The sequence below is a fragment of the Xiphophorus maculatus genome, chromosome 13 (genome assembly GCF_002775205.1).
Source record: "Xiphophorus maculatus strain JP 163 A chromosome 13, X_maculatus-5.0-male, whole genome shotgun sequence".
NCBI classification, from domain to species: domain Eukaryota; kingdom Metazoa; phylum Chordata; class Actinopteri; order Cyprinodontiformes; family Poeciliidae; genus Xiphophorus; species Xiphophorus maculatus.
The window spans coordinates 5611950-5628915 of NC_036455.1; the positions used below are offsets into that span (position 1 = coordinate 5611950).

The 16966-nt window shown below is 35.5% G+C and overlaps 1 protein-coding gene across 1 annotated transcript; it reads right to left on the minus strand.

Moving 5' to 3' along the window:
* Positions 1-1526: 1526 nt before the first annotated feature.
* LOC102217148 (proline-rich transmembrane protein 1) lies at positions 1527-15644 on the minus strand. Its single transcript, XM_005796419.2, has 4 exons — positions 15315-15644; positions 8506-8837; positions 7009-7200; positions 1527-3634 (listed from the first exon to the last, which is right to left on the minus strand). Exons 1-4 carry the CDS (start codon positions 15331-15333, stop codon positions 3458-3460), a joined length of 720 nt encoding a protein of 239 aa, XP_005796476.1. The 5' UTR covers positions 15334-15644; the 3' UTR covers positions 1527-3457.
* Between the last annotated feature and the right edge of the window lie 1322 nt (positions 15645-16966).

Below are 16966 nucleotides of genomic sequence, written 5' to 3' on the forward strand. Positions count from 1 at the left end.
CGAGACATCATATAACATATTTTAAATATGTACAAAGATTAAAACAAAATAAAGAGGTGAGAGAAGGCAAGTTAAAAACCGTTTGAGACAGCAAGGCTAGCCTGAGCTAACCTTAGCTAGACTAACATGTACAGGCTCAATTTAACAGCGACCTTATGGGTTTTTGTGCAACAAAAAATAATTTACAAAGTGAAAATTCACACAAATGACCCATTCAGTCAGAGTAACGTCTAAGAAAAAGTGAGGGACAATTTAGGCGTTGTCTAATTTAATTTAATCACAAGCCTGTAGAAATTTGTCACTGTAAAATGTTTTTATTTCAAGTAAATAGAGAATTAAAAAGTAGATGGTAACTTTCAGTTTATTTCTACATATCCTTCCCCGTGCGCATTGTCATGCTAAAACCATTAGCATTCTCTGTACAACAGTCTGTCACGCTAACAATATAGAGCAAGTTAATTCAAACACCTACTGTCCTACCCATAGGGTGAATATACTGATATACAGTGCTCCGAAAAGTATTTCCCATTTTATTTCAGCCTTTTATTGCATTTAAATAATTCAGATAATGAAATAAATTCTAATATCAAGTATAATCAGAGTAAATAGTCATAATAAAAAGAATATTTTTCAAATTGTGATTTAATTTAGAAGGGGAAAAAAGATTTTAAAACTAATGTTAAAAAGTAATTGTCTCCTAAACCTAGTAATTTTATTTATGATGACTATAAATTACTAAAAATATCATCCAAGTAAGTAGTTAGCAAAGACAATTCATGACTCGTAAAAGAAAAATAATTTAAACATAAACCCACAACTGATTTTACAAAAGAATAACATTTCCTTTTTAAGAATTACAGTACAGCTGCAGGGTAAATCCTTGTTTCTGATTAATAAATGAAGGCCCAGATGTTCCCAGATATACAGAAAATAACACATCGCCATTAATAATACTCTTATTACAAACTACAGCATATATCTTTTTTTAAATACGGTCTGTAAATTTAAATAACTATAATATTTTTTAAAATATCATCATCAAAGGGAGAAGCAGAGAAACAATGTGGAGCAGAAGAGATATGTAATAGGTCCATTTATCATTAAATAGGGACTCACAGGGAGGGATAAAGTTTTCATAGAGCAGAAAGTGCTACAACACAATGTAGGCATTAATATGTCCTCTTTTACTTGAAACATTCACTTCATAACCCTAAGATAAAAGTTCATAGAGCGACTTCACAGCCACGATACCTCTCAGAGACAACAGCCCAGCTGCTGTTCGGAGCTACATTGTAGAAACGCACACATCTATCCTTAATACTTAGGACAAATGGAAACAAACTGAGGATGACATGCAGGGTTATGTTACCTCATATGTCTACTGCTGCACTAAGAACAGAGTCTTAGAGGGTAAATATTAGCTCTGCCACAGAAAAAAGGCTAAAACTCGCCTAAATTACTTGCAAAAAACAGAATATCTGCAGATCTAATCTGTATATTCTTCCTTTCTATGTCTCCATTTCTTGTTTTTTTTTTTTTTTTTTTTTTTGGAGTAGCTTGTTTACCACTTTCGAAAATACTGCATCACAAACCCATTGAATATTTTAGGAAATGTTCCCATGAGCAGCTGGGTGCACAGTTACTTTTGCACTAAAAGCCCATTAGCCTAGATCTATATTCATCATGCACTATAAGATCTATAAATGTAAACAGCTGTGTCATTTTATCTGGTTACTACAAAGTGCAATATCATCATCATTACCATCACGAGGTACTAACGGTAAGCCAATTCAGAGTATCAGGTAGCTGCAACGACTCACTACAGATTACAGCAGACAAGGTTGATGCAAGGGTCAGGATTAAATAAATAAGAAAATAATTCACATATAAATAAATTAGAAATCATATAGTTTATAATAGTGCTATCTCATCTGGCATTTAATATGGAAATTAAAGCAAAGTTTGCTGACAGCTAACATCAGAAAGTATTCACCACTTGTACACCAAAATCCATAAATAAATAAATAGATAAATAAATAATAGACAAATGAAGAGGTGTGAATACTTTCTGGTGATACTACATGTTGGGCCTCATATGTGTTTTGATCAGGCTGGGGGCTCACAATGGGCCAATGCAACCAGTGTTGGTAAAACCAGTTATAAATCTTGGTTGGAACACAAATGAGTATCATTTTAAATTATCCAGCTCATCTGAGACCCATATGGGTCCCGATTATTACCCAGAGTTGAACTGCCTCTAACCCATTTGGAGGAAACATTACATAACCAAAGGACACTGCATCTGAGACCCATTATTTAATTACGCGAATGGGTCCCACGCATAACGATAGTGGTATAAATGCATAGTGGCCAATCCATCTTCACAAATTAATGCCTTGTGGAGCAGAAAACCTTTATAAGAACAAATAAAAACTATTTCATGCTCCAAAAATGATGCATTATGCACTGGGCAGGACTAAAAGTGCATTTGTCTAACTTACACTGCAAAAACACAAAATCCTACCAAGTATTTTTGGTGAGGTTTCTACTGAAAATTACAGGTAACTTTTCAGCAAGATATCGGAGCTTGTTTTAAGTCAATAATTCTTTAGTATTGATGAAAATGTGGTAGTTTCATTGGCAGGTTATGATAAAAATGTCTTCCTAAAAGTTTAATAATCTGCTAATGGAACTAGTAATTTTTTAAATCAAAGTTAAGGAATTGTTTAGAATTTTATATACTAAAAACTCACCTGTTTGGAGTTGCTTTTTAACCAAAATTAAAGAAACGCTAACCAACATTTTGATTTGTAAGGACTTGGCAAAACGTAATGTTGAAATTGTTGCTCTATGACTTCATATTTCTGTGCTTTACATCAGAAAGCGCTTTATGATGTAAAGCACTTTGAGCTGCCTTGTTGCTGAAATGTGCTATACAAACAAGCTTGATTGATTAAAACAAGCCCATACATCTTATTGAAAAGTTACTTGTAAGTTAGTTACCTCTTATTTCAAGTGTACTAAGATATTTACAGTAGAAACTAGACCAAACATACTTGGATTTAGTGTTTTGCAGTATAATAAATGGACGTTGTGAGTCGGTTGTTGAAATATTAAACACACAGTGACTTACAGATTGTTACCTAACTGCATCAATTAGCAGCAGACAAATGGATCGCGAACACAAGAAGGGTTGTCTCCATCCTGCAGCTCATACTTTTAATATGAAAGCAAATATGAAGTGGTCATTCTGGACCTATTTAACAACCGCTTGCTATTTTTGGTCATTGGTGGGTGTTTGATAGAAGCAGGTTAGGTCTTTAAACTGTGTGGGTAGCTGTACAGAAAGGGCCGACAAGCAGAAGCAGTGCATTTTCCTTCCCCCCCTCCTCACCAAGCGATTGACAGTAGTTAGATAGATAATATTTAGACGCTCTGGTTGGGAAAGCGGGACCAGTTAGGGGTCCCAGTCGTCGTCGTGATGCTGCGAGGCTATGATGACGACCACGGTGAGGATGGTGCAGAGCACCAGCGAGGCGATGCCCACGGCCAGGCTGATGAAGGAGAAGTTGCGGGCCTCACGGGACGCTATTTCCGCAGTCACCATGTCCCCTCGGGCTATCGCCATGCGCACCTGAGCAGTGGACAGAGAAAGAGAGGCGAAATGAGCGAAACACGTTGCGTAACGAGACGGTGCATGAGTGGGAGCAAGACAGCACCATGTATAGATCGATTTCACTGCAGCACAGGCTGCATGTGCAGGAAGAGGCCGCTGCATGCAACACAAACACAAAACACAGCAGCCACAGACCCGGCTCCACAGAAATGTTGCTGCGGGGCAATCACTTATTTAGGGAGGGGACACAGTAAATAGGTATTTAATTTAATATAGTTACATAAACAAACATATAACTTTCAAATACAATACCCATTTTGCTTATTAATACAAAAAACAAATTAAAAACGCTGAGTGATTATGCCAAGACTTTCATAAACATTGTATCATATGTTGCAGAAATCTAAGAATCTAATGCTTCCAATCACTGAGTTTATTTCTTTAAATGCAAAATCAATCTAATCATGTAAGAGTATCAATAGTTCATAATATTACTATTATTAAAAGTGCAGTGCAGTAAAACTACTCCTATACAGTCCCGGCTCCACAGGAATTTTGCTGGGGGGCAATGGCTTATTTTGTTGGGGGAGGTACAGTAAAACTGGCATTTAATTTAATATAAATAGTTAAACATATAACTTTCAAATAAAACATCCATTTTGCTTATTAATACAAAAGCTAATAATCTAAACAGTGACTTTTACAAAAAGTTGAGTAATTATGCTCAGATTTTTATAAATATTAGCTCAAACGTTGCAAAAATCTAATGTTTCCAATCTCTGAAGTCTATTTCTACCTAAACCTCAAAATCTGCATCTGGCTATTTTTGTTTATTTTAGCTGTAAAAAAAATACAGAAAATGTTCTAGGAGGGAATGATTTAATTTTTCCAGAAATCATGGAAGTTTCAATGTGTATCAGTTATTCACAATTCACTCTATGGTGAAATAGTGTAATAATAGTTTTAAATGAAGAAAAACTGAATTTGATTTTATAATTTTAATGAAAACAAAATATTGCAGATGTACATGAACAAAGCACTTTGTATTTTAAATGCAAAACTACTAGTAGTAGTGTTAGTAGAGGGAATAATGTCACTATTACTATTATTAGAAGTAAAAAGTACAGTGCAGTAAAACTTTTCTCTCCCCAAAAATTACTCAACTACCCACCTCTGAAGATAGATAGCAAAAATTAGTAGCCTGTTATTGCTAACTAGCTTAACATATATTGTCATGGATTAACGAGCTAACAGCTTATTGCTCTACTTACTCGGTTTGTTTAGAGAAAATTGTGCAAGGGTTATTTGCCTTTTACTGGTTTTTTGTCATGATTTTAATTTCTAACACACAGGCGTTTAGATCTGCAAAATGTCTCGGTTGCTAACGGAGCTAGCATCTCAACCACTCGTGTTGTGTTTAAAGGCGGCTCGGAAAAGCACGTTACGACATGTTAACAACGGAGTAAGCAGTTGTAAAAATGCGGGGAACAGGTACGGGAAGTGCGGGAGCCCTTTCTGTTTCAAATCGAGATAAAACGAAGGTTGGAAAAAGATAAATAAACAGCTTCGAGGTCAGGGCGGGCACGGCCGACTGTGTGCCCTCCCACGCCGCCGGGGCTGAGCAGCAGCCACACATACTGTACCGCTCGGACCGGCGCCTCCACGGCCTGTCAGCTCCGCTCAGCTCACAGCCAGCTGAGCGGGCCCGGAGGACAAAATCCATTCTGTCCCGTTGCACTGACAGTGGTGCGGTTACGTAACGTGGCATGTTGAGTGCATGTTGGTCAGCCCGGTTTACCGTCACACAGATGGAACAACAGGACTCATTAAGTGTGAGGAGAGCCACCAAAAGGAGCTTTGATCACCGCGTCCTCCGTGGAAAAACTCTGGTGCACGGCTCTAACTGCAACAGCTTCCGACCTTATGCTGCTCCAAACACTTTATGTATTTTGTTTTGCAGCGTTCCCCAACGTTTGGATGGTTTCATAGCAGAGGTGTCAAACTCAGTTTTGTTTTGGGCCAAATTAAGATCATAAATGCTCTTAAAGGGCCGGTTGTGCCAGAATGTATTGATAAAAACTCGTTAAAAATATTAATAAATTCTTAAAATGAGATAACGTTGAACATCTTCCAGTCTAAGCAGAATTTTGCGATTGTTTTTGTGATTTTTTTTGCAATAAAAATCACTTTGGAGCAGTGTTTATGGTACTAATTTGGAAATATTTGTGATATTTGCGCTTATTTATGACTTTTCATTACTCAGCGTACAGATCTATAATCTGACATCAGTTAAGGTTGAGGCAGCTGTTTAGTACAAGTAAGAAAGTTTTTAATAATTTTGATAAAAACCTGAAATAAACTGTGTAGCACAAAAAATTGGGTGTATTTATTGATTTTGCGTGAATTTCCACGATAATTCTCAAGAAACTGAAGGGACTGATTGATATAATTTGGTACTAAACAGATAAAAACTGCATTTGTTTGATTGATTACATTATATCTAAACAGACCTAATGTTTAGTCTAGGTTGTAGAGGGCCACATAAAAATCTACGGCGGGCCGGATTTGGCCCACGGGCCTCGAGTTTGTCTTTTCCAGCAGACATTGATAAGATATGAGATATGATAAGATGTGCAGAAATCACACAGAATGCATGATTTCTGCGACTTTTGCGACTCAAAAAAACTATGCATAAATAGTAAGAAGGCCTGTCACAATAACAAATTTGGCTGGACGATAAATTGCCCCAGAAGTTATTGCAATAAACCATAATATTGTTGTTTTGAGACCATTTTCAAGTAATATAATGGTATAATAATGCAAGAACAAATTCTCAAAGATTGATAAACTTTAAAATCTAATCAAAATTTGACACTGGGACTGAAAGACATTTTAAATGTCCAAAATAAATAAACAAAAACAACAAATAAAATTAACTATGAACAACTGTTCTTCAAAAAAGAGAGAGATGAGACCAAAGCACCAGACTGAAGACTTTTATCATCCTGTTTTTGATGGAAAATGAGAGAAAAATGGCAATAATTGAGCTTATTATAATTTAGCAAACAATTAATTGATGTGCATATTGCGACAGGGCGACTCATGAGAAAAATGTAACTCATGTGATTAACGTATTTAAGCCAAATCACATTTTTCTTTTAGAAATCTGAGACATTTTAAGGTCTTCATTTTAAATACATAAATTGAAACATCTTAAAGTCTCCACAGACACATTGTGAAGTCAAAGGCCAGACAATATTCTCCAAGCTTTACTTTGTGCCTCAAGTTGCTTCCTCAAGTCAAAGATGTGTATAGAAAATGTCTTTATCCGCTAAAGTATTAGCAGTTCTTATTACTCTCACATAAAGGTACAATAATAAAATGAGTTTTACCTTCACCGCCTTGATGATGGCGATGATGCCTGTAGGCCAGAAGCAGCACACGGTGGTTAGCACGGCGATGGGCAGGTAGTCGTGGGGCGGCCGGCGGTCCATCAGGGTGATGCTGGGGGGCATCGGCATGGGGTGGATCTGGCCTGGGGGGATCCCCGGGTGGCTTCCTGCTGCTGGCATGTAGGGCTGACCCTGAGTGGACCGGAACATGGAGCGGTTAAGATGATTAAAACTGAACATTAAAGCCGCGATGGCACGCCTTACCCATTGTAGAATTCAAGCACTTTTCAAGGGTTTTCAAGGTAACTTTCCAAACTTTTCAAATTCAATTCAAAATCCTAATTCAAAAATACTTCATTGATCCCAAAAGGAAAACTAAATGTTGTTGTAACTCGTAATAATTAAAATTCTTGAATTTGAATTAATGAGTAGATAGTTATAGAGCAGGAAAGGTCTCCTGTAGCAGTCTGTAGTACAGGGAGTTTTGAAGGAACCTCTGACTGAAGACATTCTTTTGTACGACAGAATTTTAGTGCCATATTTAGAAAAAAATATAAAATAAAAAACAAACTCATGAGAATAAAGTTGTAATATTACGAGAATAAAGTCTTAATATTAACACTTTATTCTCTTAATACTACAATTTTCTTCTCATATTATTCCAACTTTATTCTTGTACCAGTTTATTCTCGTAATTTTATGACGTAATTTTATACATTCTTGTAGTTTAAATATTTGTATTATTTTTTTTAGCAAGGCCCTAACATTGGAGAGAAAAACAATACAAATGAACTAAAAAAGGCAGTTTGCTAATTACATAATATAATTTATAAATGTTATTAATGATATACTATGATAGGATTCTATAGCAAGGGCAAAGTGAACTAAAATATAACAAAATTTTATGTTCCTTCTTTCTTTCTTGTCAGTTTGTGAATTGTTCTGGTTCTGTATCTAAATCTGTCCAACGCTAAAAATTTCTCTCCTGAATTTATTCTGAAATATTTCTTTTTCTAATAAAATTGATTAAAAATTAAATTAAATTAAAACTTTGGAAATCAGCCGAACTTTGATATTAAACAAACATGGAGGAACCATTTTTGCTCACTTGTTTTAGTAATTGGTGAACTTTTTACCTTTAAATCTGAAACGTTAGTAATTTTGTACCAAAAATATTGGTACAAATATATTATATATATATACAATATATGATGATGATGATGACAAAAAATGATGATGACATTCCACAAACTAAATGTTGTTCAAAATAAAACTTGTAAAGATTTTCAAATAAGATTCACCCAAAACGTCAAATGTTTCTAGTTAGGATAAGCAAAGGTTGTTAAAAAAAAATCAAGCTTTTAACCTAAAAATTAATAAACGCAACATGAAACTGCCTCAATGTGGAACCGCTAATCCTGAAGTTTATAGATAAAAACAAAACAAAAGTTAGAAAAAATAAACCTGTGAGAGTTTCGGAGTTGGTCTGTGACTCACCGACGCCATGGGATACACGGGAACGTAAGCGGTGCATGGCTGCAGCTGCAGCGGGTAGCCCGGGTGGATGTACCCCACAGGCGGGTGCTGCACGGCGCCTCCGGGGCCCTGGGTCTGCACCGTGTAGCCCTGCGCGGCGCCCGGAGCCCCGTAGTGGAACGTCGTTTCTTGGAGGTATCCCTCGGAGCCCGGAGGCGGCGGCGGCGGAGCGGGATAACCGGGCTGGGCGCCCGGCACGGCGGCCATGTTGGGATGCTGCTGCATGTTGGGGTCCGGGGGGCCAGAGAGGTACGGGGGCGGCTGCATGGCCTGACGGCCGGAGTCGTCGAGTCCTGAGAGCAGGAGAGCGACGGTTAACAGACACGATGTGACGTCATGCTGAACGCAGCTCCACTAAATGTGGTATGGAGCTAAATTGGTGCCACAAAGTTTGCACAAAAATGTTCGTTTTGAAACTGGAACTAAATATTTGAAACAGAAAAGTTAACTTTTAAAACTGAAAAATAATTTGAAACTGAAAAAAATATTTGGAAAAAAAAAACCTGAAAAGCAATTTTGACACTATTTCTCAGTTTCAAACTTTTTTTTCTCAAAATTATTTTTCAGTTTCAAATATTTTTGTCAGTGAATTTTTTTATCCTCTTTCAAATATTTTTTCTGTTTCAAAACAAACATTTCTGAGTAAATATTGTGGCCTAAGTAGTTGTGAAAGAAATGTTCACAAAAAAATAAAACTGAAAAGCAATTTTGACTTTCTCAGATATTTCTTTTCAATTTCAAACGTTTCTCTTTCGGTTTCAAAATAGTTTTTCACTTTTACATTTTTAGTATCAAATTTCTATTTCAGTTTCAAACTTTTTTCAATTTCAAAAAATATTTTTCGATTTGAAATGATTAATTTTCTGTTTAAAATGTATTTTTTCTGTTCCAAATATGTTTGTCAGTTTAATTTCTTCTCAGTTTAATATTTTTCTCTTTCATCTTTTTTCGGTTTCACAATAAAGATTTCTGAGCAAACATTATGGCCTAAGGAAACGTTCACAACTGCTTTTCAGATTCTTTTTTACAGTTTCAAAATAGTTTTTCGGTTTTACGTTTTTTAGTATCAAAAATCTTTTTTGGTTTCAAATTTATTTCAGTTTCAAAAATATTTTTCAGCTTGAAATTATTCTTTTTGTTTCTAAATTATTTGTCAGATTCAAATATTTGTATCAGTTAAATAATGCTTCACTTTAGATTTTTTAAGGCTTAATTTATATATGATTTTTTTTTTGCCGTTTCAAATATTTTTTCAGCGTCAGAACAAACATTTCTGAGCAAACATTATGACCTAAAAACTTCCACAACTACTTTTCACATTTTTTTTAATATAAATTTTTTTTTTTCAGTTTCAAATGTTTTTTTTTTCCAGTGGAGGGAATCGAGCAGAATTGTGCAGGAAGGCTATATATTCTCCAACCTGCTCCATCTCTGCATTAATGATGACAGCAGTCGACATTTTCACACCTCAGAATGAAGACGATGAAACAAATACACTTTTCTTCTCTGTTTATACTCAGTCAGACATGTGGCATTTCATCATGGAGAAGCTCGTCTGCTTTCTCCCACCTGCGAGTTCCTCTCCGTGTTTGTCAGAAAATGACTGATAGAGTGTCGTGTTTTCACAGCATAAAGGGGGGCTGAGATAATACTGCCTGACAGGGACATGGAGGAAGGAAGTGAAGGGGGAAACAGGTGGATGCTGGATGTTGAACCCAGCAGCTGCACTGCAAAAACACAGAATCACAAGTATTTCTTGCTCTATTTCTAGTGCAAATATTTTAGTACATTCGAAATAAGACAAAACTAACTTTCAAGTAACTTTTCAGCAAGATATTGGAGCGTCATTTAAGTAAATAATTCCTTAATGTTGATTTTTTTAAAGTACTAGATCCACTAATAATGTATTTTTTCAATATTACTTAAAACAAGTTCTTATATCTTTCAAGTAACATTTCAGCAAAATAAAGGCTTGTTTTAAATCAATAATTCCCCAATATTGATGAAAAAGTATCAGTTCCACTGACATATTATTTCACTTATGGGAAAAATGTTTTAAGTAAAATAATCTGCCAATGGGACTAAAACTTTTACATAAATATTAAGGAATTATTGACTTAAAACAATCTTGAAAAAGTTTTGTTTGTCTTATTTCAACTGCAGTAAGATATTTGCACTAGAAACTAGACCAAAATACTTGATAAGAGTTTGTGTTTTTGCAGTGTAGGAGCTTGTTTTCAGTCATTAATTCCTGAATATTAAATTTAAAACGGTACGTGTTCCATTCGCAGATTATTTCACTTATAGCAAAAAAAAATTCCCCATATCATAAATGAATATAATCCGACAGGAATTATATTCAGGAAACTACGTTTTCGTCAATACTAAGGAACTATTGATTTAAAACAAGCTCTTATATTTTTGAGAAAGTTACTTGTTAGTTCGTTTTGTCTTATTTCAAGTCTAGTAAGATATTTGCAATAGAAACTAGACCAAAAATACTTAGTAAGATTTTGTGTTTTTGCAGTGATAACTCCAGTGTTGTATAGTAACGAAGTAAAGATACTTCACTACTTTACTTAAGTATATTTTGGAGTACTTCATACTTTCCTCGAGTATGAAAATGTTTGATGACTTTCACTTTTACTTCACTATATTTCCGAACTTAATTGCGTACTTTTACTCCGATACATTTTCAATGTGTGGTTTAGTTACTCGTTACAAAAACGCGAGAGAGAGAAACAAAGTGTTTTGACCCCACCTACTGATTAGCAAGTAGCAAGCAGGCTACCGAACAAAGTCCGTAGCCTGCTTGCTTGGGCTTGTTCATCACCACCAATAGGATACACCTGTTTCGCTTCTCCCAGTGTTGGGGAAATCAGAAATCAGAACACCTTGCACCGGGCGGGTGAGGGGGGACGTACAAAGAAGAGTGCTGCCCACTGACGCGGCTCAGGGATTACGTGACACGCAGCGCCGTGCCCTACAATGCACTGTAAGCTATGTAATGTGTTTTGAGGCAATTGACCAAAATCCCGGACAATTTTTAAATTCCCCCCGGACATCTTTTTAGGTCTGAAAAGTAGGACATGTCCGGGAAAAAGAGGACGTCTGGTCACCCTAGTTCAATGGGGGACAGAAACCATAGCGATAGCAATTTAGACTAAATTTAACGAATATAGGAAAGGCATGCAAGTTCAAAACCACAAACCATTAACATGTGCTACTCTTTAAAACTGGAACAATTTATTAGCAGGTTTCATTTTGCCTGCACTTGGTTGGGTACATTATTTTATGTTTATTTGACAAGTTTACCAAAATATAAGAAATGTCATTCAAACTTGCCTTGTTTTACTTTTTACTTGTACTTTTCATTACATTACTTGAGTACATCAATTTTTACAGTAATTTCCATACTTAAGTACAAGAAGTTTCAGATACTTTAAGACTTTTACTCAAGTGACATTTCAGTCAGTGACTTCGACTTTTACCAAAGTCGTATTTTGGAGAGGTACTTATACTTTTACTTGACTCTGTGATTTCAGTACTTTATACAACACTGGATAACTCTCGCTTTATGTAAAGTTTCCTTAACAAGAAAGAAGTGGACCAGAAACACAAAGAGACACCTATGAAGGTTACAGACGGGACAAGCAGTTTATTTGCAAAAGCAACCAGAGGCATTTTTATTTTATTCCCGTGTTTCTCAGAAGATTTGAAGGCTTACAGGAACGACGGGCAACAAGAGGCAAAACATTCCTCAGATGACAACAGCGTTGGCGTGAAATAATCCACTAAACACTGCTGCTGATGTTTGTTTCCTCGCCTATCCTGTAAAACAACCTACACTGTTAAAAAAATATTCTGATATCTAACAATATCAATTTCCAATGAACAATTACAAGAAAGTCAGCCTGCTTATCACCGAAGCATTAAGATATTATGCTGCATGTTTGGCAGAATTGTCTGCAGGTTTGGAAAGGAGGAAATAAGACAAAACTAACTTCCAGGTAACTTTTCAGTAAGAATTATCAGCTTGTTTTAAGTCAGTAATAACTTAATATTAATATTAAAAAGGGTAATAGTTCCACTGGCAGATTATTTAACTTATAACAAGATATTTTAAAAGTTAAATAATCCGCCAGTGGAACAAGTACTTTTTGCAGAGTAGGAAGCTTGATTTTGGGAGGTAATATGTTGGTTGAATGATTGCTAATAATAAAATCGCAAATAGAACAATACACCATAATATGTTGATCTATTTGTGACAAACTATGCTTATAGTGAGTTTGATCAATTTGAGAGAAATGTCTGGCTCGCAGCGTTAAATCTGGGTGTTGCAGCTGATTTTTTCAAAATTTCAACTTTTTAATTTGGGACTAAAATGTTTCCTAGAGGCACATTTTTAGAAAATCTAAATTTTGTACAAAGTCAGTTAAGCAGTGCAGAGTTAAAGCTGCTGCTTTTGTAGTTTTTACTACAAACATACCAATAGTTTAATCTGACTGAGTTTGAGACGGAGAGAGACAAACCAAATATTTCACACTGCGAAAACACAAAATCTTACAAAGTAAGTAGGAGTTTCTAGTGCAAATGTTAGTACACCTGAAATAAGACAAAAATAACTGACAAGTCATTTTTCTGTAGCTTGTTCTAAGTCAATAATTTCTTAATATTGATTAAAAAGTATCGTTCCACTGGCAAATTATTTCACTTATGAAGAAAATTTCTTAGTATAAGTTAAATAATCTGCCACATTCTGGAACTAGTAGCGTAGAGTTTCTCTAGATCTTGCTGTGACATTAGTGCTTTAATCCCAGAAACATTCTTGTAATGACAGAAGTCCGACTTTGTAACCGTCTTTATGTGTCTGTGAAGGTTCATCGCTACAGCTGGGTTTGCTACCTGGCCACTTTAGTTTCTAGCTGTAATAGACTGTTTTTAAATTAATCTCTAAAAACTGCTTCAATGAAGTAAATCATGTGACCTGGGACCAAAATGTTTCCCATATTATAAGTGAAATAATCCCTTTTTAAAATTAAGGAATTATTAACTTATAAATAGCTCCGATCTTACTAAAAATAACTTGTAAATTCATTTTGTCTTATTTCAAGTGCCAGGATATTTATACTAGAAACTAGATAAAATGAATAAATATATAAACCTTCCTGGGATATTAGAATTTTAGTCCTAGAAATGATAGAAGACCGTCTTTGTAAATGTCTTTATGTGTCTTTGAAGGTTCAGGACATGATCACTATAGTTTCCAGCTGCAACAGAAGGCTGTTTTTTAAACGCTTAAGTGGAAAAATAACTAGTAGACCCATTAGCAGATTATTTCATTTTTCCCAAGTAATAAGTGAAACAATCTGACAGTGAAACTAACCTCTCAAAAAATCAATGTTAAGGAATGAGTGACTTAAAACAAGCTCCGATATCTTATTAAAAAGTAACTTGTAAGTTAGTTTTGTCTTATTTCAATCACTAATAGATTAGAAACTAGACCCAAAGGTACAATAAATAAACATCTAAAGCTTGCTGGGATGTTGGGATATTTGTTTTTTAATCCTGGAAATAATAGAAGACCGACTTTGTAATTGTCTTTATGTGTTCAGGATCTGATCACTACAGTTTCTAGCTGTAATAAAAAGTTGTGTTTTTTTTTCTTTATCACTAAAAAGCATTTTAGTGATGTAAATCACGTAATGTAGGAATAGCCGATTAGCATCTGCAGCTAAATGTGGATCCTAAATAAACTAAACTAAACCAAACAGTCATGACTCGAAGGAAAGCATCGCATACAGAATTTAAAAAAATAAGTGCTGGTTCCACTGGAGGATTAAAAGCCTTTTTCCCAAGTAATAAGTAAAATAATCTGCAGGTGGAATTCAAATGTTTAAACATCAATGTTAAGGAATGACTGACTTAAAACAGCCCATATAGTTTATTAAAAAGTAATGTGTAAGTTAGTTTTGTCTTATTTCAAACACCAAAATATTTACACTAAAAACTAGACCGAAAATAGATTAAATGAACACTTAAACCTTGCTGGAATATTAATCCTTTAAGCCTAGAAATGATAGAAGACTGACTTTGTAACCGTCTTTATGTGTCTTTGGATGTTCAGGACCTGATCACTACAGTTTCTAGCTGTTAATATAAATTAATTTCTAAAACTGTTCTGATGTAAATGGTATAATATAGAACCAGTGTAATAGATTATTTCTATATTGCTGCTGCTCGTCCTTTGTTTCCCTCCTCCTCCGTATCAGCTCCAGTTTTCAGTCCAGTTTATTCTGGATGCAAAACTCCGTCTCTGCTCTCGATGTTAGACGAAACTATGGCTGCGGACCCACAGCTATTACTGTCATTATTTATTTATTATTGATTAATTGGCGGAGGCACGAGCAAGTAAAGGCACGCGCATGCAGAGGACACCCACATCAAACAGTCTGGGGAGACGTACGTAAGCTTGTGCGTAATGATGGAAATGAGAGATTTAAACGGAGGTTCTATGTATTTTAACGCCACATTCTGGATGGTTCGTGATGAAATACGGGCGGAATCGTGTCGCCGGGGTGGAAATGACCCGAAACTACCCTGACGGGGGCACTTTTAACAGTGATAATTAGAGGCCCTGCGGTGATTTTCTCCCCCTCATGCTGCACCCACACAGCGGCGCATCCTCCCGCTGAAGCAAGCAGCTCCGGATGGAGCAAAATGTGAACAAATCTGACAAAAAAAAGAGAGAGAATGCGTCTCAGTCTTACCGTGTTTTTCAGACGACATGCCTCCCGGTTTTCTGTACGTCCCCTTTAGTCGGATGTTTCACTCCAGCTGCTGGTAAATATTAAAAATAATAATAAGAAGAAAAAAATCCCCTCCTCCTTTCGAAGATTTTATTTCTCCAAACGCGTTAAACCCATCTTCAGGATGTCTTCATCTTAAAAACACGCTCGGTTTGAAATAAACTCGAGGAGTTTTTATTTTTAACGGGGTTTTAATCCTCGGTGTCGCTCCGCTGCTCCGCTCCGCTGCTCTGATGAGGTTTCTTCACCAACACGTCGCTGTATATTGAATTAATGAAACACAAAACTAACCTCGTCTTAAAGCGACAGCCCGAAATGTGGGCTGGAAGCGAGCCGGCCCAAAGCAGAAGCGAACTGAACGGCAAAGAGCTTTAACATGATAAGAGAAAATAAAAATAAAAAATACATGCTTTGGGAAAACCATAAATCCAGATCTGTACCATTAAATATAAAAAATATCTCCGAAAAAATATTAATAAAAAAATAAAATAAAAAATAACATAACATTTTATTGTATATTTAGCAAATTTGATCATTGTTTATCAAAAGTAATCCTTTATTATAGGCTCAAAATGTGTCTAGAGAGTAGTCAGTACCTGCATTTCCATTACAAACGTGCACAAATGTTTGTCTATATTCCGACAATGTAACAAAAAAATAGTCTAAGTTGCAGTGTTTCCATTAAACAAGAAATGCAATAAAAATCACACAAAATAAGTTTGTTCACGAGATAAGTCATCAAAAACATCCTCCTACCACTTCCTGCTGTTGTCTTCTTCGTGGTTTTCTCCAGTAGCAACATCCTGTTGTTGATCATGTGACGACAAAATTGTTTCCAATGTAGTTTTGTGAAATAAATTTTGATATGGCCAAAAAAAAAAAAACTCTCATTAAAGTGACAAAACTTTATCAAAAAATTTCAACATTTGTTTCTGTTAAACTAATTTATTTTCAAAATATGGATTTGCACCAATTGTATGGTTGGTGCAAATTCACCAATGGAAACATAAGTACTGATAACCACAAAAAGGAGGTAAAGCAACAAAAGGAGGCGACTACGATTGTTCATCATTCCATTGACCAGAATATAAAATTTAAATTAAAAACCCTTCTTAATTAGCTTTACAGAACACTAAATTTTTCAGCAAATCAGGGTTTTGGGTTTAAATTGGCTTCAAGCCATAAAATGTAATAGTAGCTTAAATAAACTCTATGTAGTTAACTACATAATGTAACTTGTTGCAAATGCTATGCTATGGATGTTTCAATTCATCTTGTTTTTTACCATCAACCTGCCAGGGGACTAAATATGAAAATTGGCCCTTGTGGCTAAAGCTGCCCTATTTACACGGTTGTTTTAATGTACTTATGTTGGCTAATATGTGCCATCACTCATGAAATACATTGAAATAGAATAAAGCTAAATAAAAATAAAAACTTACTTACTAGAGTTGTAGAATTAACAGGAAGGGGGGCCCAAAATCCAACTGTGCCTCAGGCCCTGTATAATTCTTCACCGGCCCTGCTGAAACATCCTTATTAGGATTTTTTTTTTTTTTTTTGATAGATATGATTAATTTCTCTTCTCAGAACCTCAGTTTTCTCCCTAAATA

What these genes read in the sequence shown, in the direction of transcription:
- LOC102217148 (XM_005796419.2), bottom strand. An exon ending in CCGTGTATCCCATGGCGTCG is followed by an intron (nt 7,201 to 8,505) that starts GTGAGTCACAGA and finishes CGGTCCACTCAG; the next exon opens with GGTCAGCCCTACATGCCAGC. An exon ending in CCATCATCAAGGCGGTGAAG is followed by an intron (nt 3,635 to 7,008) that starts GTAAAACTCATT and finishes TCCACTGCTCAG; the next exon opens with GTGCGCATGGCGATAGCCCG.